Source organism: Ornithorhynchus anatinus, chromosome 14 (assembly GCF_004115215.2).
Source record: "Ornithorhynchus anatinus isolate Pmale09 chromosome 14, mOrnAna1.pri.v4, whole genome shotgun sequence".
In the NCBI taxonomy this organism is placed as follows: domain Eukaryota; kingdom Metazoa; phylum Chordata; class Mammalia; order Monotremata; family Ornithorhynchidae; genus Ornithorhynchus; species Ornithorhynchus anatinus.
In genome coordinates, this window is record NC_041741.1 from 50,464,051 (window position 1) to 50,491,101 (window position 27,051).

At 57.5% G+C, this 27,051-nt stretch overlaps 1 protein-coding gene across 1 annotated transcript in view; it reads right to left on the reverse strand.

Moving 5' to 3' along the window:
• Positions 1 to 27,051, reverse strand: part of TBC1D22A (TBC1 domain family member 22A) — a 180,941-nt gene that overhangs the window by 108,544 nt on the left and 45,346 nt on the right. Inside the window, exon 8 of the mRNA XM_039914009.1 lies at positions 23,738 to 23,852. Within this exon, the coding sequence (XP_039769943.1) occupies positions 23,738 to 23,852 (115 nt within the window). The remainder of the gene's footprint in view (positions 1 to 23,737; positions 23,853 to 27,051) is intronic.

Sequence of the window (27,051 nt, forward strand, 5' to 3'; positions counted from 1 at the left end):
CTGACGGGCTGACATGTCCAACCTGCTTCGCTCGTACCCACCTCAGCGCTTAGAACGGTGCCCGGCACACGGTAAGCGCTTAATGAATACCGTGATTATTATTATTAATTGTATTTGCCGAGCGCTCGCTACGTGCAGGGCACCGTACTAAGCGCTTGGGAGAGGACGGCAGGACAATAAACAGACACGTTCCCTCCCCGCAACAAACTTACAGGGCTGGGAAGGGGGTCGGGGGAATGAGTAAAGGGAGGAAGTCAGGATGACGCAGAAGGGAGTGGAAGAAGAGGAAAAGAGGGGCCGAGGCAGGGAAGGTTAGTCGGCAAGTCACTTCGCTTCTCGGCGCCTCAGTTTCCCCATCTATAAAACGGGGATCCCATCCCCGTTCTCCCTCCTTCTTAGACTGTGAGCCCCACGAGGGACCCAGTTACCCTGTTTCGACCGCAACGCTTAGTACCATCAGTCCATCCGTCAATCCGTCGCATTTATCGAGTGCACGCTGGGCGCACGGTTCAGTGTTTGGCACGTAGAAAGCTGTTAACGAATACCGCCGTTATTATGCTTATTACAAGCAGGGCAGGAGATGCAACGTGGCTCAACGGAAAGAGCCCGGGCTTGGGAGGCAGAGGTCGCGGGTTCTAAGCCCGGCTCCGCCACCGGTCAGCGGGATGACTTTGGGCACGTCACTTAACTTCTTGGTGGCTCAGTGACCTCATCCGGAAGATGGGGATGAAGACCGTGAGCCCCACGTGGGACAACCCGATAACCCCGTATCTCCCCCGGCGCTTCGAACGGTCCTTGGCACATAGTGAGCGCCTAATAGATACCATCAATATTATTATTATTACTATTGGCATTTAAGTGCTTCCTATGTGCCCGGCACTGTTCTAAGCACTGATTATTATCTAAAATGGATGCCCTCAGCCCATGAATTGGTGTTTGGTTGGGGGGGTGCGTGGGGCGGGGGAATGGAGTGTGTATCTGACGCATCCTATTATCTCCCATTAAAACAACAGTTTGTTCAACTGTGCCCGTTCTGCTGATAATGATCTCCCTTTGGGACCCAGCTGTCAGCCCGAGACAGAGACTCCCGAACTCAATTTCTACAATCCAAGCCACACTGCTGAGAAAGCAGTGACATATTCCAGCTCTCGCGGGCGAACGGTGCTCCTCGGAAGGAAGCGCGATAAAAATCGGAGGAACGAAGAACGAAAAGCCAAGTCTCGCAACGGTACGCAACAAGAGGGAACGAAAGCACCCCAAGGTTCCGTTTCGGTTTTAATTATTGGGGAATAAACCTTTCACATGCTAGCGGGGAGCGCACGTGGGGCCGTCCTTCACCGACAACGGAAGGGGCTGTCGCTCTGGGGTACTGTTTTTCCATAAAATGTGCAGGAATCACCGAAATCAGGAGGCCGCTTGGCTTTGACTTGGAAAATAAGTTGATGAGCCCTCCCCTAATGAAATCTCCTTGAATGTAATCTTAATCAAATAGAGCAGAGTTTACATTTGCGCCCCGGTGTACTAATTAACCCTGCCTTGGATGCGGCAGAGAAGAACGAGCCGCTCTGATCATAAATCAGGCCTTCCTAAGAAATGAAAATAGAAATTCTAAGTACCCTACCACAGAACACCAGACTGAATGCTATTTTAAAGGAACGCAACATCGTACAACCAAACCTTAACGCTATTATAAAATATGCCTCCAAAAGGAGGGGGGGAAAAAATAGCCATCCAACTGCATCTTATTACACAACTATTAAACTTGCTTAATCATCGATCCGATTTAACTGCCGCTGTCAAAGGTCAAAAATAACGCGATTCGGGACTCAGACACCACCGAGACGCCCCTATCAATCAATCGGTGGTATCTGTTGAGAGCTTCCTGTGTGCCGAGCACCGTACTGAGCGCTTGGGAGAGCGCAGTACAAGGGAACCGGTAGACACGTCCCCCTGCCCGCAACGAGCTTCCGGTCTACCGTCGTTCCCAGGGCCGGTCAACCACTTCCCGGGAATTTTCCAGCCTCGTCGGAACGGGAAGCGGGGTGTCCCGGCGGATGGAGCACGGGCCTGGGAGGCAGAACCGGCTCCGCCATTTATCTGCTGCGTGACCTCGGCCGAGTCACTTCACCTCTCCACGACTCGGTTCCTTCATCCGTAAAACGGGGATTAAGGCCGCGAGCCCCACTGTGGGGACAGGGACTGCGTCCGACCCGGTTATCTCGTAGTAATAATAATCTGTGGCGCTTGTTAAGCGCTTGCTACGTGCCAGGCGCTGAACTAAGCGCTGGGGTGGATCCACGCAAATCGGGTCGGACGCGGTCCCCGTCCCACGTGGGGCTCCCGGTCTCAACCCCCATCTCACAGACGAGGGGACCGGGGCCCAGGGAAGTGAAGCGACCTGTCCGAGGCCGCACGGCAGACGAGTGGCAGGGCCGGGATTGGAACCCATGACCTCCTGAGTCCCAGGCTTGGACTCTCTCCGCTCCGCCACGCTGCTCTCAACCCCGGCGCTTCGTACAGTGCCCGGCGCAGAATAAGCACTTGACAGATGCCGGGGAAAATGGGCAGGGGGGCCTCTCCGCTCCCCGCTCGACCCCCGACACGGCCAACGGCTCCCCCGGCTCCCCCGGGGGGGCCGCTTACAGCGGGAGGCTGAGCTCGGGAGGCTGTTCCCGCTACAGAAACCTTCAGATCTGACACGTTTGCTTCCGGCACCGCAAATTCTGTGGGTTGTAAGTCACGGCTATGAATTTTTTACGATTTGGAAAGAGGAGGAGGGAAAAAAAAAAAAATACATCCTCAGCTGTCGCCTAGGGGTTTTGTCTTCGCGGTAGCGGGGCCGCTCACAGATAGTACCGGCTCCTAATGACCGCGTTCGCCCAAGTCTTTCGTACGATTAGCGAAATCCAATACGCTCTGCAGCGCTGGACACCGGAAAGGCTCCCCGCGTCCCGGCCCCTCCCCCCTCCCCCCGCCGGTCCCTTCCCCGCGACGGTCTGTCGTCCACCGATCCCAATTCTGCCTCTTTCGGGTCGTCGGCCAACCCCGGCCACGTGATGATGACTATGGCATCTGTTAAGCGCTCGCGACGTGCGGAGCACCGTTCTAAGCGCTGGGGTGGATGCAGGGTAATCAGATTGTCCCACGTGGGGCTCACATTGTTTAATCCCCATTTTTACGGACGAGGTAACTGAGGCACAGAGAAGTGAAGTGAATTGCCCAAGGTCACACAGCAGGCAAGTGGAGGAGCCGGGATTTGAACCCACGACCTCACGCGTCTTGGTTCTTTGGGGCGGATACCTCGGGCACGTCTCCTCGAGACCGTAAGCTTGTCGTGGGCAGGGAATGTATCTGTTGTTCTACTGGACTCTCCCGAGCGCTTAGTACAGTGCCCTGCACACAGTAAGCGCTCGGTAATTACGGCTGAGTGAAGGAACGAGGGCATCGGTTGAGAGGTCTTTAAACCAAGCTCCGCTGCCCCTCCTCCTACGCGACCCTGGCTCGTAACCTCTTTTGATGGTACTTAAGAATAATAGCGATAACAACGGCACTCGTCAGGCACTCACCGGGTGCCGAGCACCGTTCTAAGCGCTGGGGTAGACAGAGGTTAATCAGATTGGACACCGTCTCCGTTGCGCATGGGGCTCACGCTCTCATCCCCATTTTACAGATGAGGTGACTGAGGCACAGAGAAGATAAATGACTTGCCCGCGGTCACACGGCAGATGGTTGGCAGGGCTGGGTTTACGATCCAGGTCCTTCCGACTCCCAGGTCCGGGCTCCATCCCCTAAGCGTGCTACCTGTCGAGCACTTACTATGTGCCGGGCGCCACACTAAGCCCCGGGGTAGATCCAAGCTAATGGGGTCGGATACGGCCCCTGTCCCACATGGGGCTCCCGGTCTTCATCCTCATTTTACAGGCGAGGGAACTGAGGCCCGGAGAAGTGAAGTGACTGGCCCGAGGTCGCCCGGCAGACGAGCGGAAGCTGAATCCGAACCCAGGTCCTCGTGTCCCGAATAGGCCACGCTGCTCCTCTACCCTTCTGAACCGTCGGGCTGTGATCAGAGGTGCTCTTCACGGCGCAGTGGAAAACGGGCGACGGATTCTTCCCCTCGTCCACCCGGGCCAGGATTCTGTCTCCGTGGCAACGGGATGCTCAGAGAAACCAGCTGCCCTCTGCGAAACCGACGCTTAGGGTTCGGGCCGGACCGGCCCAGGCCCCTAACTCTCCCTTCTGAGAGTGACACTGGTGCTATTTACTGAGCACCTACCGAAGGCGATCTACTGTAGCACGGGCAGGGGAAAGGAAAACAGCAGCACGAGGAGCTTAGCTTAATATTATAATAATAATAATGTTGGTATTTGTTAAGCGCCTACTATGTGCAGAGCACCGTTCTAAGCGCTGGGGTAGATACAGGGTAATCGGGTCGACCCACGTGAGGCTCACGGTCAATTCCCGTTTTACAGACGAGGGAACTGAGGCCCGGAGAAGTGAAGCGACTCGCCCACCGTCAACACAGCTGACAAGTGGCAGAGCCGGGAGTCGAACCCATGACCTCTGACTCCGAAGCCCGGGCTCTTTCCACTGTGCCACGCCGCTTGCAACCTCCGATGGACTGCTCAGCCAAGGCTCTATCCATATCCCTCTTGAACCGGCCGATATTTTCCGTCAGCGTGACGTCCCAGAGGAACGGATGCCCCCCCGTCCAGGCCTCCATCCCTCACCGGAGGCCCAGCCGGTGGGACCTCCCTGTGGGGACAATCACTCATTCATTCGTTCAACAGTATTTATTGAGCGCTTGCTATGTGCAGAGCACTGCACTAAGCGCTTGGAATGGACAAATCGGTAACAGATAGAGACGGTCCCTGCCCTTTGCCGGGCTTACGGTCTGATCGGGGGAGACCGCCAGGCGAGAACGATGGCGATAAACAGAATCGAGGGGACGAACATCTCATTGAAACAATAGCGAATAAATAGAATCAAGGCGATTCTCATTAACAAAATAAATAGGGTAATGGCCACAATCCACGGCCAACTGGAGGAGACCGAGTCCAGCCGAGAGGCAGCGTGGCCTAGAGGGTAGAGCCCGGGCCTGGGCGTCAGAAGGACTCGCGTTCTAACCCTGGCACCACCACCACGTGCCCGCTGGGTGACCTTGGGCCAGTCACTTGACCTGTCCGCGCCTCAGTTCCCGCCTCTGCGGAATGGGGAATAAGACTGTGATCTCCAAGTAGGCCACGGACTGTGCCCAACCCGATTAGCTTCCATCAGTCCTCTGGACCGTGAGCTCGTTGTGGGCAGGGAACGTGCCCGTTACATTGTTACGCTGCACTCTTCCCAGAGCTCAGTACGGTGCTCTGCACACAGTAAGCGCTCACTAAAAACCAATGACTACCCACCCCAGAGCTTAGTACCACGCCTGGCACGTAGTAAGCGCTTAAAAAAATACCATTAAAAACAGCAAGACACGCTCAAGGAGGGTGTTTTTGTCTTCGCTTAACGCCTCTACCAGACACTTAGATGCCCTGCAATTTGAATCTCTGTAACTCTCAGGCTCCGGAGCTCAGAAATGCCCAAGAATCTAGTGAACGCATCCGTCCGCAACAGCTAAGTGATTCAGGGCCGTCTATTTAGACGGTATTTCTTCATGTCGAAAACCCAAAGCCCGACTTGAACGGGCTCTGTCAGCTGTACTACGTGCTCAACACCCGACCGAATTAAGTCTTTCCTTTCCTCTTTGTATCTTATCCTCTCTCGCAAGCACAGGCTGAACGCAATTAAGATCATTCATTATATGGAATTTTCATTCCCTCCCGTGAAAGGAAAATCAGGCTGCGCACTCTCGCCTTGCGAGACACGGGAAACAAATCGGCTCGCGCCGCCTTCTTACGTCGGCTTGACTTTTTGAAAAAATGTCAACGATTACAAGGTGCTTCCACGCTGCGTGTCGATTTAAAGGTATCCAGGCAGGTAATTCCTCTCTCGGGAGAGCACCGAGAGAGTTTCCAGTCCTCTACCAGTCTCGACTGCGGGAGGGAGAGTCAAGTAGACGCCTACTCATTCCATTCCCAGCTTGGACGGCGGCTGGCGAGTGGAAGGGCCATCCGCTACACGTCAAAACTCCCCCGTGCTGGGCGGCGGCGGCACGGGAGAGAGTCGACGGCGGAGACTCAGGTTGACCGCGCGGAAGAAGGCGGTGGCAAACCATTTCAGATTTTTACCAAGAAAAACTCTGTGGATGCGCTACCTGAACGACCGCAGGCGGAGGTGATAATAATAATAATAATGCTGGGATGTGTTAAGCGCTTACTCTGTGCGGAGCACCGTTCTAAGCGCTGGGGTAGCTACAGGGGAATCGGGTCGTCCCTCGTGAGGCTCCCGGTCTTCATCCCCATTTTACGGATGAGGGAACTGAGGCACAGAGAAGTAAAGTGACTTGCCCACGGTCACACAGCTGACAGGTGGCAGAGCCGGCATTCGAACCCATGGCCTCTGACTCCCAAGCCCGGGCTCTTTCCACCGAGCCACGCCGCCTCCCCACGGTGGGCCGTTCTGGGAGAAACGTGTCCATGGAACCGCGACGGGTCGGAGACGACTCGACGGCAGGAGACAAGTCAGGTGAGGGACGGAGAAGAACCACTCTCCGATGACGAGCAGCACATTCTTACGGGCGGCGAACGCGTCCGCCGACTCTGTGGTACGCTGTACTCTCCCAGGTGCTTAGCACGGCGCTCCGCACGCAGCAAGCGCTCAACAGAGACCGCTGATGGAACGACTCATGGAAGATTCACGGACACACGGCTCCCCCGTGAAGCTCCGACACGTAGCGAGGAGCTCGTCCGACGCCGCCTCCTTGGATGCCACGGGGACCGGGGAGAAAGGAGCCTGCCAAAACCCAAGCAGGCAGCTCCCTCGGGAGTACATCTCTCCGCTCATAATTACATTAATTGCAATTAGCTTCCCACTCCTTCATAATTCTTTCCTTTCGACACCTGCGAAGCCCTCTGGCAGACGCTCGGCTCCGCGCCGCTTCCGCCGCCGCCACTCAAATGCCGATTTTCCACCCAGTCATTCGTTTTCAATGACCACCAACGGTACGCAGGGCACCGTACTAAGCGCTTGGGAGAGTAAGACATAACAGACAAACTCCCCGCCCTCCGCGAGCCTATATTCTAAAGGGGGGAGACAGACATTAATGGAAATAAATTAAATCACAGAGCCGTACATAAGGCTGGGAGCGAGGGGTGAAGAAAGGGAGCAAGTCAGGGTGACGCAGAAGGGAGTGGGAGAAGTGGAAAGGCAGTCGGGGAAGGCCTCTTGGAGGAGATGGGCTTTCAATAAGGCTTTGAAGGGGGGAATGTGATGGTCAGATATGAAGAGGGAGGGCGTTCCAGGCCAGAGGCAGGATGTGGGCGAGAGGCCGGCGGCCAAACGGATGAGTTCGAGCTAGAGTGAGAAGGTTGGCATTAGGGGATCGAAGCGTGTGGGTTGGGTTGTAGTCGGAGAGCAGCAAAGTGAGGCAGGAGGGGGCAAGGGGACTGACTGCTTCGAAGCCGTCGGTGAGGAGTCTCTGTTTGATGCAGAGGTGGATGGGCAACCACTGGAAGTTCTTGAGGAGTGGGGAAACACGGCCTGAACGCTCCTGTAGATAATGATCCGGGCAGCAGAGTGAAGTGTGGAACGGAGAGGGGAGAGACGGGGGGCTGAGAGGTCAGCGAGGAGGTCGATGCAGAAATCAAGTCTCAATTAATCACGTAACCAAATAATCACCCACTCCCACGGCTCACTATTCTTTCCCGGCCTGTGGTTCACCAGCCTCGTGGGGAAGACCGCCCCTTCCCCCAATCCATCAATCGATCCGCGATATTTAATGAGCACTTACTGCCTGCGGAGCACGGAACCGAGCACCTGGGAGAGTTCAATACCGCCGAGTCGGTAGATACGTTCCCCGCCCACAGGGAACGGACAGGAGTGACAGCCATCCAATATAAAAAGATAAGTGACGGATGTGGACATAAGAGTTACGGGGCCGAGGGTGGGGTGAATAAAGGGGGCAGATCCAAGCGCCAGGGCGACACGGAGGGGGGAGGAGTAGACCGATCGGCTCTTCATCTGCCCGACGGGATTCGTTGTGCCAACGTCCGAACCCGAAAGAGAGTTCTCTCCGAACGTTCTACCTGTAAATCACCCTGAGCCCGTCTCCCCCGTTAGAGTGGAAGGCTCCTTGGAGGCGAGCCGTGGACCTCGGGCTTCTGTCACCCCCCTCCTCCGGGTTGCCCATCCACCTCCGCGCCCAACGAAAACTCCTCGCCGTTAGGTTTAAAGCCCTCCTTCGCCTCGCCCCTTCCTACCTCACCTCGCTTCTCTCCTTCTCCAACCGGGCCCGCACACTCGGCTCCTCTGGCGCCGCTCACCTTTTCACCGGGCCTCCATCTCGCCCGTCCCGCCGCCGACCCCTGGGCCACGTCCCGCCTCTGGCCTGGAACGTCCTCCCCTCCTCAGATCTGCCAGACGATGACCCTCCTCCCCTCCAGAGCCTCAGTGAAGACACGTCTCCTCCCAGAGGCCTTCCCAGACCGGGCCCCACTTTTCCTCATCTCCTACTCCCTTCTCGGTCGCCCTGATTTGTTCCCTTCGCTCTCCCCGCCTCTCCCAGCCCCACGGCACTTATGAATGTATCTGTAATTTTACTTATCTGTGTTGACGTCTATTTGTACCGATGTCTGTCTCCGCCCCCGCCAGACTGTGAGGTCGTTGTGAGCCGGGATTGTCACTGTTTATTGTTGCGTACCGTATCTTCCCAAGCGCTTGGTACTGTGCTCTGCACAGAGTAAGCGCTTAATAAATACAGTTGAATGAGTTAAATGAATAAGCCGCTAGACTGTAAGCTCCTTGTGGACAGGGAATGAGTCTGTCAGACTGTTTTATCGTATTCTCCCAAACACTTGGGACGGTGCCCTGTGCACAGTAAGCGCTCGGCGAAATCTACCGATCGACGGTAACAGCACTTAAATACCATGAAAAGAATACCGACACATTTCATTTTACCAGATTCATTCGCCCTTCCGCGGATAATCATTCATTCATTCATTCAATCGTATATACTGAGCGCTTACTGTGTGCCGAGCACTGTCACTGAGCGCTTGGAGGGCACAGTTTGGCAACGGAGGCAATCCCTACCCAACGGGCTCACGGTCTAGAAGGGGGGAGACAGACAACAAAAGAAAACAAGTGGACAGGGATCAACGGATAGGTCACGGAAGTGATGGAACTGGGGGAGGTCACCCTCGGATGGGGCGGGGCCGTGCCTCTTTTCCACAGCGAAATTCCGTAAAGCGTATCCCTCTCCCAGAAGGCCTCCGGGGAGCGGGCGGTGGAAGCGTCGGAGCGGGATGCGTGTCACGAGGAGCTTCCCGCCGACGGGTCTCGGTGGATTCGCGAGCCAGGCGGGTGTCAGCCTTTCTTCCGATTGACATGGGCTGTATATATTATACGCGGAAGGATTTGGGGAGCAATTTCGGAATCAGAAGGAGACGTTAAATATGGATGCAGTTTAAATCTGACTCGGAGGAGGCAGCGCTGTGGAGAGGATGGGGTGGGGCGATGGGGCTTGGAAGACCCCCGAAACACTCCCGACCGTGCACCTCCCCGTTGCGGGAGGATGACGACGACGACAACGACGGCAGCGGGGGTATTTATTCAGGGCTGACTACGGGCGCCGTGCTGAGTCAGTCAGTCGATCGTATCTATTGGGCGCTCGCTGTGTGCAGGGCGTTGTACTAGATGCTCGGGAGAGGACGATTTAACGATAGACACGTTCCCTGCCCACAGCGAGCTTACGGTAATAACACCACCAACAATCGGGGTATCTGTTAAGCGTTTGGTCCGCGCCGGGCACCGTACTGAACGCCGGGGTGGATGCAAGCAAATGGGGTTGGACACAGTCCCCGTCCCACGTGGGGCTCACAGTCTCAACCGTTTCACAGATGAGGTACCTGAGGCCCAGAGAAGGAAAGCCACTCGCCGAAGGAAACACCGCAGGCAGGCGGCGGAGCGGCGATTAGAACCCGTGACCTTCCGACTCCCAGGCCCGTGCTCCATCCACTACGCCACAGGGTACGCGCAGTACGTACACGGTCCCTGTCCATCTCCTCCGAGAAGCCTTTCCTGACTTAAATCCTCATTTCCCCGTCTAAACCCTCTCTTCTGCACTGCCTCCGCTCCCCTTAAGCACTGAGCGGGGCCTGACGGATAGAGCCCGGGCCTGGGCGTCAGAAGGACCCGAGTTCCCATCCCGGCTCCGCCCCTTATCTGCTGGGTGCCCTTGGGCAAGTCACTTTACTTCTCCGGGCCTCAGTCACCTCGTCTGTAAAATAGGGACCAAGACCGCGAGCCCCACGTGGAACAGGGACTGGGTCCAACCTGATTAGCTTGTACCTACCCCAGCACACAGTCCAGTGCCTGGCACGTAATGATAATAATGACGTCGGTATCTGTTAAGCGCTTACTATGTGCAGAGCACCGTTCTAAGCGCCGGGGTAGGTACAGGGTAATCGGGTCCTCCCGCGTGAGGCTCGCGGTTCATCCCCACTTTACAGATGAGGTAACCGAGGCCCAGAGAAGCGAAGCGACTCGCCCACGGTCCCACGGCTGACGGGCGGCAGAGCCGGGAGTCGAACCCATGACCTCTGACTCCGAAGCCCGGGCTCTTTCCACCGGGCCACGCTGCTTCCCCAAGCGTAGTAAGCGCTTAGTAAATGCCACCTTAAAAAAAGAACCACCTTCCCCGAGCCCCCAACCCTTGCGTACACATCCGCCTAATTTATCTTAACGTCTGTCTCCCCCTCTAATCTTTACTCCCCGTGGGCAGGTATCGTGTCTACCAACTGTTACGTAGCGTGCCCTCCCAAGCACTTAACACAGTGCTCTGCGCACGACAGGCAATCGATAACAAAGCTTAGACGAAGGCTATAATCTCTGGCAGGGGCAAAAAAGAAGAGCGTCTAATGAATTCTATTTTCAGACCGGTCAACTCTCCCAGCTAACTTTCTGCTCTGTTGGGTCTAGACTTCCATTCGCTCGCAATTCCCTATTTAGCATTTCCTTTCTCCTTCGTAAGACTGCCCGGCGGGCTGACAGGTCCTGTCCCCGATCAGACGGAGCGGTCCTTAATTACCAGAACCTGGCTTTGGGCTCTGCCCGCTCAGCTGTCCGAAGACGCTGTCTGGAAGCAGAGGGCAACGAATCGGCAAAATGCGTCACCTCTGGACACGACGCCCGCTCTCGGGGACCCGGGGAGGAGGCTTACGTTTTCTCTTCGGGGTCTTGGTCAAGCGCTTGCTGTGTGCCAGGCGCCGTTCTAAGCGCTGGGGTAGATTCAGATCATCGGGCTGCCCCACGTGGGGCTCACAACCTCAATCCCTGCTCGGCCGCTTGTCAGCTGTGTGCCCGCGGGCGGGTCACTTCACTTCTCTGTGCCTCAGTACCCTCATCTGTGAAATGGGGATTAAGACCGTGAGCCTCACGTGGGACGACCCGATGACCCCGTACCTCCCCCGGCGCTTAGAACGACGGTGCTCGGCACATAGTGAGCGCTCGACGAATACCGACGTCATTATCGTTATTGTTATCAATCCCGATTTTACGGACGAGGGAACCGAGGCCCGGAGAAGTGGAGCGACCCGCCCGGTGTCACGCGGCAGACAAGCGGCTTAGTACGATGCTCTGCACACAGCAGGCGCTCAACAAATACGGCCGAATGAAGTGGCGGAGCCGGGCTCAGAACCCGGATCCTTTTGACTCCCGGGCTCCGGGTTGAACGGGGAGATTTTGAAAATAAAAAAAGGCTCTGAATATACGAAAATGTAGCTCTACTTTCCTCGGTGACCTGATGCCCCCTTTTAATGTGGAAGAGAATGAAATACGAATGGGGAGTCAAGGGATAATCGACAGACAGAGAGGCAGAATCAATCAATAGCATTGACTGAGGGCCTCCCGTTTCAAGGGCTTGGGAGAGAACAGTGAACTTAGTCGACGTGATTTTTTTTTTTTTTTTTGCCCTTGAGGAGCATACAATTCAGTAGGGGGTGGGGACCGAAAAGTGCACTTACAGCAAGTAAGAACAGGAGGACGGATACGTACGGAAAAGTCAGCGAGCGCTGAAATAGTAAAGAAGCAGCGCTGCCTGGCGGAAAGGGCATGGGCTGGGAGTCGGGGACCTGGGTTCTAATCCCGGATCCGCCATCGTCTGCTGTGGGGCCTCGGGTGAGTCTCAACTTCTCTGGGCCTCAGTCTCCTCATCTGTAAAATGGGGTTCGATGACTGTCCTCCCTCCTAGACTATAAGCCTGGGACGGGGACTGTGCCTGATGGGCTGAATAATAAGGTCGGTATCTGTTAAGCGCTTACTACGTGCAGAGCACCGTTCTAAGCGCCGGGGGAGATACAGGGTAATCGGGTCGTCCCGCGTGAGGCTCACGGTTCACCCCCATTTTACAGATGAGGTCACCGAGGCCCAGAGAAGCGAAGCGACTCGCCCACGGTCCCACGGCTGACGGGCGGCAGAGCCGGGGGTCGAACCCATGACCCCTGCCTCCGAAGCCCGGGCTCTTTCCACCGAGCCACGCTGCTTCCCCACCTCCTCTAGACCGGAAGCCGGTTGTGGGCAGGGAATGTGTCCGTTTATTGCTCTGTCGTCCTCTCCCAAGCGCTAGTACAGTGCTCGGCACACAGTAAGCGCTCGATAAATACCCCCGAAGGAATCTACCCCAGTGCTCAGTACCGTGCTTGGCACGCACACAGCGAATACCACGGTCGTCACCGTTAGCGGTACTAATAATGACGACGGTCTTCGTTACGCGCTTACCATGTGCCAGGCGCTGTAGTAAGCGCTGGGGAGGATCCGCGCGAATAGTCAAGTTGGACGACAGTCCCTGTCCCACGTGGAGCTCACAGTCTCAATCCGTCTTCCAGATGAGGTGACTGAGGCCCAGAGAATTCATTCATTCATTCATTCATTCATTCACTCAATAGTATTTATCGAGCGCTTACAAAGTGCAGAGCGCTGTACTCAGCGCTCGGAACGTACAATTCGGCAACAGGCAGAGACAATCCCGGCCCGGTGACGGGCTCACAGTCTAAACGGGAAGTGGAGTGACTTGCCGAAGGTCACAGATTAGATTAGATCTAATCCCGGAGTAGAACCCACGTCCTTCTGACTCCTACACCCGTGATCTATCACTCCGCCACGCTGCTTTCACTAAGAGGGTTTAAGCCAAACTCTACCCGAGCTCTAAAGACGGATGTGAAGGCACAAGAAGAGAGCGGGGGCCGAAGTGCTGGGGTGCGATTTGGGATGGTATGATCCGGGGAGAAGGTGGCCGGTGTGCCAGGCCAGACGGGGAACACCTGCTGAATGGCCTTTTTCAAATATCCAAGGCAAAGCTCCTTGCTAATTAAGCCTCCGGGCCCTCTACCGACCCAACGATCCTTCTAGAGAGCAAACATCAGTTTCTCCACCCGAAGATAAACTCTCTGCCCAGGTTCCGCCGGAGGAGCGGAAGCGCGCGATGCGCATCCGGCTTTCCCTGGGAGAAACCGGAATCCCGGTGGCTTCATCCCCCCCCCCCCCCCCCCCCCGCTGAAATGATACTGACCTCATCTGTACAGTGGGGATGAAGACTGTGAGCCCCACGTGGGGCAACCTGATTACCCTGTATCTACCCCCACGCTTAGAACAGTGCTCTGCACATAGTAAGCGCTCACCAGATACCGAAATTATTATAGCGGCGTCTGTTAAGGATGATGACTGTGGGATCCGTGCTTACTCTGTGCCAGGCACCGAACTGGGCGCTGGGGTAAGATACAAGGTGGTCTGGACACGGTCCCTGTCCCACATGAGGCTCACGGTCTCGACCCCCACTTTACAGCTGAGGGAAATGAGGCCCAGAGAAGTGGAGTGACCTGCCCACGGTCACACGGCAGGCAAGTGGCAGAGCCGGGATCAAAACCCAGGTCCACCGTTTCCCAGGCACGTGTTCTTTCCCTACCACCGGCTTTAAAGCAGTCAGTCCCCTGGCCTCCTCCTACCTCACCTCACCGCTCTCCTACTCCAACCCAGCCGGCGCACGTCGCTCTCAGAGCGTCAACCTACTCACTGTACCTCCACCTCCCCTGCCTCACCGCCGACCGCTCGCCCAGGTCCTGCGTCCGGCCCGGAACGCCCTCCCTCTTCCTATCGACAGACGACGTCTCTCCCTCGCGTCGACGCCTTACTGAGGGCACACCTCCTCCGGGAGGCCTTCCCCGACTTAGCCCTCCTTTGCCTCCCCTCACTCCTTTCTGCGTCGCCCCCATTGGCTCCCTCCATTTATCGCCTCCCCCCAGCCCCCCGGCACTTACGTCCCTATCTGATTTTTGTTTCTCTCTGTTAATGTCGGTCTCCCACTCTAGTCTGTAAGCTCGCTGTGGGCGGCGAATGTGCCCGTTCCACTGGTCACGTCGTACTCTCCCAAGCGCTCGGGACAGAGCTCTGCACACGGTAAGCGCTCGATAAATACCATCGACCGACTGGCACTGGGCCGCGCCGCTTCCACGTGCCGAGTACCGTACTAAGCGCCTTGACGATCAGGTCCCACGCGGGGCTCCCAGCTAAGCAGGAGGGAGAACGGCCACCGAAGTCCCACGCTCAACCGCCAACGGGACAAAGGGAAGAGGATCTTCCCCACGAGACCCCCGGGGAGAACCGAATGAGGCCGGATTTGAAATCCGGCTCGGCCTAGGAAGGAACGAACGGCAATCATAACATCGTTTTGTATTTTCCCAAGACCTCTCATCTGAGGATTTCAAAGAGCTTCACGAAAGGGCCCGGCCTTAACGAGACGGGAGGTGCCAACGTTCCAATCTGGCAAATTATATCGGAGCGCCTGAGACGGAGGAGCGTTTGGGCTGCGCCCAAATCACCCGGAGTGTCAGAAGTAACGTTTTAAAGGGACGGGACGGAGAGGAAAATGGAACTGTCAACCTTGAACGTTTCGATGACCCCCCTCGCCTCGAACGGCTAGATCGCTTTCCTGGCCGACGCGCTTCGAGAGGCCCCATTTCCTGCTACCCTCTCGACATCTCGAGAGACGGAAGGGGGACCAGAAATTCTCCCTGACTCATCCCCAACTCTGTCATCGCGCCATCCCGGCGGCCGCCGGGCACCCCACGTCCATCGGGAAGCGTTACCGGACTGCTCGCTCGTCTTTTCCTGCACGCGGAACATCCTTCTCCCATCTCTAAGGGTGTCCGCTTACACCCAGGCTGAAAGCAGCGTGGCTTAGTGGAAAGAGCCCGAGGTCGTGGGTTCTAATCCTGCCTCCGCCACTTGTCAGATGAGTGACTCTGGGCAAGTCACTTCACTTCTCTGTGCCTCGGTCACCTCATCCGTAAAACGGAGATTAAGACCGTGAGCCCCCGTGGGACAACCCGCTGACCTTGTATCTCCCACAGCGCTCACAACGATGCTTGGCACGTAGTAAGCGCTTAACGAATACCAACATCGTTATGCTATTGATGCTTGTCTACTTGATTTGTTGTCTGTGTCGTCCCCGTCCCCCCACCCCGTCCCCCGTCCCCCGCCCCCGCCTTCTAGACTGTGAGTCCGTTGCTGGGCAGGGACTGTCTCTATTTGTTGTCGAATTGCGCTTTCCAAGCGCTCGGTACAGCGCTCTGCACGCAGTCGGCGCTCAAAAATACAACCGAACGACTGAATGAATGAATCCCGCCTTCGCTGCCTGTCTGCTGGGTGGGACTCTGGGCAAGTCACTTCACTTCTCTGAGCCTCCGGTACCGCGTCTGTGAAATGGGGACGAAGACTTCGGGCCCCTTGAGGGAAACGGATTGGGTTCATTTTCATTCACTCGGTAGTATTTATTGAGCGCTTACTATGTGCAGAGCACTGTACTAAGCACTTGGAATGGACAGTTCAGCAACAGAGACAATCCCTGCCCAATGACCGGCTCACGGGGTTCTACCTGACTAGCCTGTATCTACCCCAGCGCTCAGATCTCTGCCGGGCACATAGTAAGCACCTAATAAATACCAGGATTACGAGCATTAGAGTGCTTGGCACAAATGCCACCATTACTATAATGCTCAGATGGAAAATACCTTATATTTTTATTTTCAATTCCTTGAACACGGTCGGCAGCAGCACGGCGTGAGAGCAATTCGAGGTTCGACACACAAAAGCAGCTCAGCGCGTGCCGGAGCCAAAAAACGACAACGCACCGGCGCTGATGTCTGGGGGAGACTGTCTGTCTTCTTACCCTGCCGGAACCCAGAGAAGACCACATTTGAATTCAGTGTAAACAAAGCTGGCTGCCCCCTTTCGAAAGCTCCCTTTTATCGGGGTAGGGATCGCCTCGGCTTCCTCTGCCGCCATTTAGAGACGGCAGCACGGCGGAGTGGCTAGAGCCCGGGCCTGGGAGTCGGGAGGTCACGGGTTCGTATTCCGGCTCCACCGCTTGTCTGCTGTGAGGCCTTGGCCGAGTCACTTCACTTCTCTGGCCCTCAGTTCCCTCATCTGTCAAATGGGGATTGAGACCGTGAGCCCCACATGGGCCAGGGACGGCGTCCATCCCGATCTGCTCGCATCCAGCCCGGCGCTTCTTATGGCGGCTGGCAAAATACCGTAATTACCATTATTATTTTAACTGGAGTTGGCCAGTTTTACTAATTCCATCGCACTGTCCTCTCCCAAGCACTTAGTCCAATGCTCTGCACAGAGCAAGCAGTCAGTAAATACCACTAATCGCTCGAATTCACCTTTCGTTAATGAAGACCCGTCTGCTTCTCTTTTCCTGACTCGCGCCTCTGCTTTTTCTGACTTTTCCCAGCTCGCTTCTTCGAGGGCAGAGGGCCCGAACTGAATCGGCCACAGGGACTCGGTCGTCAGACTCCCGGGAACAGCGGCAACGCCGACGGCTCGTCGGGCGAGACGCCGAGCGAAACCACCGGGTCTCGGATGACCCAAATCCTTGATCGTTTTCTAAGGCGTGCCCGGCCGGCGTTTGACGGAGCTGCGGGAAGGGTCGCGGGAAGGGCGTCGGGGCAGCAGGCTTTCGTTTTTTTTAAATGTTGTCTGTCGAGCACTTATTAAGTGCCAGGCGCCGTTCTAAATTCCGGGGGAGATCCTAGTTAATCGGGTTGGACGCGGGCCCCGTCCCACGGGGGGCTCACAGTCCCCATCCCCATTTTACACATGAGGCCGCCGAGGCCCAGAGAAGGTGAAGTGACTTGTCCCAGGTCCCACAGCAGACAAGTGGCAGAGCCGGGATTAGAACCCAGGTCCTCTGACTCCCAGGCCCGGGCTCTATTAGGCCACGCTGCTTCTCTACTTGGACCAATCGCTGGGCCCCTCCCGCTTCGGATCCTCTTAAGACCGTGAGCCCCACGTGGGACGGAGATTGTGTCCAACCCCATTTGCTCCTATCTACCCTAGCACTCAGTACAATGCCTGGCGCACAGTAAGCACTTAAATACCACAGTCATGATTATTATCATCATTATTATTATTATTATTATTAAATCACATTGATCGTCCCTCCCCTTCCCCTCCACCCCACTCCCCACCGCCCAATGCTGCCGAGGACACGGAGGACAAACAGGGCGGAGAGGGAGGGGTCCACCGTGGGGGCGTTCCGGCCCTCCGCTCCCCGCGATCCCGCCGAGGATTAGCCTCCGAGGGCTCTCGGGCTCCCATCCGAGGCCCTGTCATCCCCCGCCCCCCCCCCAAGAGGACGCCCTTGGTTTTTTGGCTCCGTGCGCCGTTTCAGATGCGTCTTGCTGCTCCCGAGAGCCACTTCGCGACCCGCCTGGGGAGCGGAAGATTTCGTTAAGGCTTATTAAAACCGCTCTGCCCCCGGGAGCGACACCGCAGGAAATACGCTTCCGGCTGGATCAGCCCCGTGAGCTGTGGGGGTCTCCTTCGGGGTCGGCCCGGGTTCCCCGCCACACCGTTTGCTCCAGGAAGAGAGGAACGAAGGAAGAACGGGTGGAAACGACGGGTTCCCGGCGGGGGGAACGGGCAATCAATCAAAAAATCGACGGTACCGACCGAGCGACTGCTCGGGGCGGAGCTCGGTTCTCAGAGCTCGGGAGACTACGACACGCCGGAGTCCGCAGACACGATCCCTGCCTGCAACGAGCTTACGGTCCACGGGGGGAGACGGACATTAATAGCAATCATTTATATTATTGAAAAATACGCGGAGGCAGAGGCAGAGGAGGAGCCTTCGACACCGTAAGCCCGTCGTGGGCAGGAACCGTCCGTCTCCATCGCTGAATTGTATTTTCCAAGCGCGCAGTACGGTGCTCCGCACAGAGTAAGCGCTCGAGAGGACTGAACGAACGCGTGAGCCCGTGGAAGAAAGAAGGGGAGGGGAAAGAAAAGAGGAGAGGAGACGGAGAGGAGAGAGAGGAGGAGAATGAGGAGAGGACGGTGCCGGGGAAGCTGAGGTCGGATAACGTCTCCCGGGGAAGGGGGCGGTCGACGGTGTCGAAGGCAGCCCAGGAGTCGAGGAGGATGAGGACGGGGCAGAGGCTGTCGGATTCGGCGAGAAGGTCATCGGCGACCTTAGCGAGGGCCGTTTCCACGGAGCGAACGGGGCGGGAGCCAGAGCGGAGGGCATCGTGTCGGAGGAAAGGACGTGGAGACAGAAATAACACTTTATAACTAGGAAGCGTATCAAGTGCCCACGGGGTGTCGAGCTTGGGCCCCACGCTGGGTGCAAACAGGAGAATCTGACCGGACGTTGTCCGTGTCCTACCCGGGTCTCGAAATCTAAGAGGGACCGAGGGAGAGCGAGCATCTCACCCTCATGTTACGGAAGATTAGATTAGGAGCCTCCTGAGGGGCTGGGGCCAGGTCTAATTCCTTTCTGGGTATTCCCTCCCAGCGCTCGGTACAATGCTAGGCAGACACGGAGTAAGCACTTCATCACAATAACGTCGGTATCCGTTAAGCGCTTACTCTGTGCAGAGCACCGTTCTGAGCGCCGGGGGAGATACGGGGTGATCGGGTCGTCCCGCGTGAGGCTCACGGACCCCATCCCCCTTTTCCAGATGAGGGAACCGAGGCCCAGAGAAGCGAAGCGACTCGCCCGCGGTCACACGGCCGACGAGCGGCGGAGCCGGGATGCGAACCCATGACCTCCGACTCCCGAGCCCGGGCTCTTCCCACTGAGCCACGGAAAGAGCCCGGGCTCGGGAGCCTTAGGTCCCGGGTTTGAATAATTACGACCGTCAACCCCGGGAGACCTGCCCCAAGCCCCCCAGGAGGCCAGCGGCGATCGCTCAATCCTCTCTACTGAGCGCCCACTGTGTGCAGAGCACCGTACTGAGCGCTTGGGAGAGGACAACACAACAGACTTGTCCGTCACGTTCTCTGCCCGTAACAGAGCGAGCAACGTCCACCGGACGGCGGGACGGGACGGGACGGGACGTGGTGGGGAGGGAGGAGATCCTTGGTTCAGCTGCCAGGGAACAGAACACGGTGCCAGTCTGGGGGGTTTCCTGTGGTATTTGTTAAGAGCTTAGTACGTGCCGGGCGCCGTTCTAAGAGGTGGGGTAGATACGGGTTTGTCAGGTTGGACGCCGTCCCCGTCCCACCTGGGGCTCACAGATGAGCCCCATTTTACGGATGAGGCGACCGAGGCCCGGAGAGGCGGAGTGACCTGCCCAGGGTCACCCAGCAGACAGGGGAGCGGTGGCAGGATTAGAACCCGGGGCCTCCGACTGCCAGCCCGGGGCTCTAGCCGCCGGGCCGCGTGGCTCCCGGCTAGGGCGGCGAGCGCTCGGTACGGTGGCTCAGTGGAAAGAGCCCGGGCCTGGGAGCCGGAGGTCATGGGTTCGAATCCCGGCTCCGCCACTCGCCGGCCGTGGGACCGTGGGCGAGTCCCTTCGCTTCTCCGGGCCTCGGTTCCCTCATCTGTAAAATGGGGAGTAAGACCGTGAGCCTCACGTGGGACGACCCGATGACCCCGTATCTCCCCCGGCGCTTAGAACGGCGCTCTGCACATAGTTGAGAAGCAGCGTGGCTCAGTGGAAAGAGCGCGGGCTTTGGAGTCGGAGGTCATGGGTTCGAATCCCGGCTCGGCCACTCGTCAACTGTGCGACCGTGGGCGAGTCACTTCGCCTCTCGGTGCCTCAGTGACCTCCTCTGTAAAATGGGCATTGAGACCGTGGGCCCCACGTGGGGCGACCCGATTCCCCTGCGTCTCCCCCGGCGCTTAGAACGGTGCTCTGCACGTAGTAAGCGCTTAACAGATACCGACATCACTATCGGTAGCAGTAGCATTCTTCTTCTTCTTATCCTCACTATGTGCCAGGCACCGTTCGGAGCCCTGGGGTAGAGACAAGCTGATCGGGGTTGGACGCAATCCCTGCCCCCCGTGGGGCTCACGGTCTTCATCCCCACTTTACAGAGGAGGTCACTGAGGCCCAGAGAAGCGAAGTGCCTCGCCTACGGTCACACAGCAGACAAGGGGCAGAGCCGGCCTCGAACCCAGGTCCTCTGACTCCCAGGTCCGGGCTCTGGCCACTAGGCCACGTTGCCTCCCAACTCTCTTCCGCGCGCCGCCCTGACCCGCTCCCTCCATTCAGTCCCCCTCCCGGCCCCAGGGCACTTGACGTCCGGATCCGTCATTTATCTCTTTCCGTTCACGTCCGTCTCCGCCTCCACCGCCCTTAGGTCCATTTATTTACTTGTATCCCCGTCTTGACCGTGAGCTCGCCGTGGGCAGGGAAGGTGTCTGTTCTACCGTTCTCTCCCAGGCTCTCAGTATGAGGCTCTGCGCACGGCAAGCGCTCGGCAAATGCAGCCGACTGACTGTCCCGAGCGCTCGGTCCGCAGTAAGCGCTCAAAAGGTACCGCCGGCGGACTGATCGACGAACCCGCCCCGGATATTTCCGCCACAGCGCCTTAACCGCCGCTCCGAGTCTGGCCACGGAAGTCGGGGGGTAAAGTAGTTAAGACAAACTTATTTACCACATCGATTAAATGGTCTATTTAACATGGAATATCAATTCTCTAATCACCTCTCGGGTTGAACCTCTTCTTTCAATTAACGGCTCTGGAGTCGACCAGCGGAGAGCCCACTGTTCTAGGATCGTTAAGAACATTTTCATTATCCGTCAAATGAGGGAGTGAGAAGCAGAAACTGCTAGCACCCTCAGGAATGGGCCTCTGCCCCACTTAAGAGATGATTAGGGAGCGAGCGGCGGCGTTCCTCGTTAGTTGCTAAGCAACGGAAAGACCTCCTACGGGACGAGAAACGGACAGGCAGGGAGAGGCGGGACGGAGAAGGCCGGAGGAAGGGAGGCCCGGCATCCGCTCGCCGGTGACCCGCCCTCCGTTAAATCCCGTCGACCCCGGGGAGTCGGAAGGGAGACTGAAGCTAGAAACGAAAAGACCACGGCTCCAGGGAGAAAAGGACGACGACGACAGAACCGCGCGCGCGACAGGACGCGAAACACCACGATGAAGTCGGGCGGCTCGCGAGGGTCAAAATCGGGTTGAGCGACACCGCGGCGGGAAAGGTAGCGGAGGGTAGAGTGCCACGTCTTTCTTCCGAAAAACCAAAACGGACCCTCGTTCTAATCCCCGGCAAGTCGGTCGAAACCCGGTGACTCTCCAAAGTCCACTCAAAATAGGCAGACGCCTCCGGCGCGGCCGACGGAGACTTGAAAACCATCACGGGAACGCAATCTAAAATGGCCCGCTCACCGGGTCGGCCCATCGTGCCCTGACCTAAGCAGAGCGGGTGGCCACGCCTACGGAAACCCGGCGGTTACCGCTTCGGCGGTTCGAACGGCGAAAGGAACACGAGCGCCGGACTCTGAGGACTGGAAATCGCTCGGGGGTCAGAAGCCTCTTCGGGAAAATCTCTCCGGCTCCCGATGCGCGGGGAGGGGGATTTCTCCGGGTCTGACCGGTCGATCGCATCCGTCCATCAGTCGGTGGGATTTTTCCGAGCGCTTTCCGCGTGCGGGGCACCGTACTAAGCGTCTGGGAGAGGACGATGTAACAGGGTTGGCAGTCACGGTCCCGGCTCACGACGCGCTTACGGTCCAGAGGGGGATAGTCTGAGGTTCCTCGGGAGGGTCCGAGCTTTCGTTTATAAGATTGTCCGTGGCGTATTCATCGATCCAGAGTGGCCCAGACTTGGAGGGGAAGCTGGGGAGAGGTCGGGGTGAAATCTCCTCTCCACACACCCGCACCCACAGATTAACTGACGGGCATCGGACGTGCTGTGAGGGCACAAGATGTTCGCTTTGCTACTGGCATATCTCCGAGGGCCCAGGATACCAGGGTGCTTCCTTTCCCTCTGTCTTTTCTTTCTTTCTCTCCTTCCTCCCGCTTGGCCCAAGCGTGCGCGCGTGCGTGTAGGAGAGGACGTGTTGACCAACTGTGTGGTACCGTCCTTGCCCAGGCGCTCAGTAAATCCCACCGATGGAGTGATATACCACTGACGGACCGGCTGGCAGGGAGAGTTCATCCAAGTCACTCCTCCGGGGGAAGAGAAGGCTCGTCTTCTAGTCCCAAAAGTAGGCTAGGTTCATTCGTTCACTCACGAGTATTTATTGAGCGCTTACTACGTGCGGAACACTGTACTCGGCGCTTGGAATATACAAATCGGTAACAGACGGTCCCCGCCCCCTGACGGTGGCCCCGAGTGACTTTTCCGCCCCGGAAGGTCATTCTTCCTGAATTTCAAACCTCGCCATCCGGTTACCTCGATCTGTTCCTGCCGACAGAGGGGCACGGTGTAAGCTGCTCCTGGAGATCTAGACCGTAAACTCATCGAGGGCGGGGAATGTGCCCAGGGACTCTGCTATACTGTACTCGCCCAAGCGCTCAGTACAGTGCTCTGCACACAGCAAACGCTCCAACTGACTGATTGACAGCGGCCCGCATGCTGAGCCCAGCGGGAACTCCAGAGCGAGACCGGTTGGATGCCCTTAACGTGGGCTACGTGTTTAAGGACAGGATGACAGTGATGATAATGGCGGCATTTCTTAAGCGCTCGCTCCGTGCCAGACCTGGGTGGATACAAGCAAATCCTAAGCAGGGGGTGTCTCTCTCCACTGCCGGGCTGTACTTCCCGGGCGCCTAGTAACAACGATGACGATGGTATCCGTTAAGCGCTTACCACGTGCCGGGCGCCATTCTAGGCGATGGGGCAGATAATGACCAGGTGATCAGGTTGTCCCACGTGGGGCTCCCAATCTACATCCCCATTTGCCAGATGAGGTGACCGAGGCACAGAGAAGTGAAAGGACCGGCCCAAAGTCACCCAGCGGACGGGCGGCGGAGCCGGGATCGGAAGCCACGACCTCTGACTCCCAAGCCCGGGCTCTTTCCACTGAGCACTCCGCACAGAGTGAGCGCTCAATAAATAGGACTGAATGAATGAATGAAATCCGGTTGGACACCGTCCCCGTCCCTCGCGGGGCTCCCGGTCTCAAGCCCCATTTTACAGACGAGAGACCGTCGGGAATCACCACTCAACAGGCGACGGGTAACGCGAGAAACTCCACCCGGTCTGAACGAACAGACTATTCCAAGTGTCCGACACGGCTGACGGCCTGGATGGTTTACCTCCGGCGGCTTCCTTGAACCGCTTTTCCAAGACGGCAAACTCCCCGCAAAACCTGGGGAGGCGAGGGGTGCCGCTGCCCGTTTTTCTCACCTGTGTGCTCGCCCAGGAACACGACGAAGAAAGGGGTGACGAGGTCGTTGATGCCCTGGACGTAGCCACTGGCTGGGTGTCGGATGGCCCAGATGAAGAGAATCCGTTCGAAGATCTGAAACGGGATCGAACAAGGGGTTAAGGGGCACCGTCCTTTCGGCCCGCTACACCGCGGCAGGGAATCGGCGTGGCTTAGCGGGAAGAGCCCGGGCCTGGGAGTCGGAGGTCGCGGGTTCTGGTCCCGGCTCCGCCGCTTGTCTGCTGCGTGACCTTGGGCAAGTCGCTCAACTCCTCTGGGCCTCAGTGACCTCATCTGTAAAACGGGGATTAAAGACTGTGAGCCCCACGTGGGACAAGCCGATCACCCTGTATCTGCCCCAGCGCTCGGAACGGTGCTCAACAAATATCGTAATTATCATCATCATCAGCGGGCAGAGCACGGACCCGGGAGGCAGAAGGACCTGGGTTCCAAACCCGGCTCCGCCACCGGTCTGCCGCGTGACCTCGGCCGAGTCGCTTCACTTCTCTGGGCCTCGGCTCCCTCGCCCGTAAAACGGGGGTGAAGACCGCGAGCCCCGCACGGTACATGAATCGCCTCCCAGCTGATTAGCTTGCATCTAGCCCGGCGCTTAGCACGGGGACCGGCGAATGGCAGGCACGTAACAAATACCGGTTTGAAAAAGGGAAAAAAAGGGATTCAAGCCGGAGACAGGAGCGAAGCGAGACAGCCCGACGGCGTGCCCGTCTCGCTCCAGGTATCGTAGAGACGTCGGGTTCGACGAGAGCCGGGTCCGGATTTCTCTTTCGTGACCGGTATTAAAGAACGCCGCGGGCATATTCTTTCCGTTTCGACAATCCACCAAACCGTGAGCGATTCTGGCCGGAACGGTTCCGGCGTCATAACGTCCGTCTGCGTCGCCGCTGCAGCGGGGGGGTCTCCGCCGGCTTCCGCCGAAAGCCCGGACCGCCCGCCACCCCCCTCGTGCGAACTCATCAGAGGGCCATCGGAGATGGGAATTGCAATGTTCCCGCCGGCTCGATCTCGCGTCCCAGTAGCGTCGAAACGGACTCCCGCCGAAAAGGGTTTTCCATCGTAACGGCGACGGGATGGCGCCCCTTCGGCGTTCGAGTGGAATCGTTCTGCCGTTTTAATTTCTCCGCGATGACGTCCCCGGAGATTCTCGTCGACGCGGGGGACTGCGAATGAAGCGATCCCCGAGCTTTCGCTTTCCCAAAATTAGAAGTCCTTAAAAGCCGAGCAGGGTCTACGCCATCTTTTTTTTTTCCAAGTAGGCCCTTTGACGACGACGGCCGTGGTTATTTATTAAGCTCTCGCCGTAGGCCCACCACTGCGTTAAGCCCCGGGGTCGTTACAGGATACCGAGACCAGACGCGGTCCCCTGTCCGTCCTGGGACTCACGGGGGGGAGGGAGGACGGAGATGGGATCTCCATTGCAACGGATGAGGAAACTGAGGGCCGGAGAAGGCGAGTCGCCCGAGGTCACGCAGCAGGCAAGTGCGAAGCCAGAGGGGGAACCCGGGCATCCTGACTTCCGGCCCCGCGCCCCGTCCGCTCGGCTGGGCCGTTTACCCTTTCGAAGCAAGACTCCGGGAAGCTCCGACCGGCTCCGGATTAAGGCCCCGTCTTGTTTTCGGTTACCGCTCGGTGGAGTGTGACACCACCCAGACATCTGTTCCTCGGGCTTCTGCGCACAAAGTGGCGAAAGCCTTCTCCCACCCTCTGAAAGCTTAACAGAGACCATCTCCGACGTAAATCCGGCTCTCGCTAAGAAGAAGATTCTCGGCAGAGAATTTTACAGTCGCCCAATTCATCCGATCGTATTCGTCGAGCGCTTACTGCCTGCAGGGCACCGTACTGAGCGCTTGGAAAGTACGGTTCGGCAGCAGAGTGGAGACCATCCCTTCCCAAAGGGCAATCCCTCCGAGATCATCAAGAATCCACCACGTAACGCTTTCCGAGAGCCTTCCCATCGAGCCATCGGGCGTATTTACTGAGAGCTCGCTTACTCTGCGCACAGCGCCGTGTACTAAGCGCTTGGGAGAGTACGCCAGAACTGAGTTGGGAGACGTGATCCCGGCCCTCGGTGGCTTAATAATAATAATAATAATAATAATAATAATAACGCTGATATCTGTTAAGCGCTTACTGTGCGCCCAGCACCCTTCTAAGCGCTGGGGTAGATGCAGGGTGATCGGGTTGTCCCACGTGGGGCTCACCGCCTTCATCCCCATTTAACAGATGAGGTCACTGAGGCCCAGAGAAGCGAAGTGACCTGCCCGAGGCCACACAGCCGACAAGCGGCGGAGCCGGGATTGGAACCCATGACCTCTGACTCCCGAGCCCGGGCTCTTTCCACCGAGCCACACGCTGCTTCCTCACACAGTCCGCTACACCGTATTAAGCGCTTGAGACGGCGCGAAATCCCGAGGATCTTACCATCTAACAAGGAGGCAGACGCAATAACTATAGGTTATATACTAATGTAACCCGGCGTTTAGAAGAGTGCTTCGCACACAGTAAGCGCTTAACAAATGTCATCATCATCGCAATTATTATTATAATTGTTATCTGTATTACCGTCTGCCTCCTCCTTTAGACCGTAAGCTCCCCGTGGGCAACCGTGTCTACGACTCGGTCGCACTGTACTCTTCGAAGCGCTCGGTACGGTGCTCTGCAGGCAGTACGTGCTCTACAAACACCAGGCGCTGTAATAATAACGCTGGCGTCCGTTAAGCGCTCACTACGTGCGGAGCGCCGTTCTAAGCGCCGGGGGAGATACGGGGTCATCGGGTCGTCCCACAGTGAGGCTCACGGTCTTAATCCCCATTTGACAGATGAGGGAACCGAGGCCCGGAGAAGCGAAGCGACTCGCCCGCGGTCCCACGGCTGCCGGGTGGGAGAGCCGGGAGTCGAACCCATGACCTCTGACTCCGAAGCCCAGGCTCTTTCCACTAATAATGGTGGTATCTGGTAAGCGCTTACTACGTGCAGAGCACCGTTCTGGGGGAGATACGGGGCCATCAGGTGGTCCCGCGTGAGCCTCACGGTCTTCCTCCCCATTTTCCAGATGAGGGAACGGAGGCCCGGAGAAGCGAAGCGACTCGCCCGCGGTCACACGGCTGACGAGCGGCAGAGCTGGGATTTGAACCCGTGACCTCTGACTCCCGAGCCCGTGATCTCTCCACCGAGCCGCGCTGCTTCCCTGAGCGCCATAATCAGGTGGGACCCAAGGGCTCGCAATCCGAAGAGGAGGGAGAACGGGTACCGAATCCCCTCTTCACGGACGAGGGGA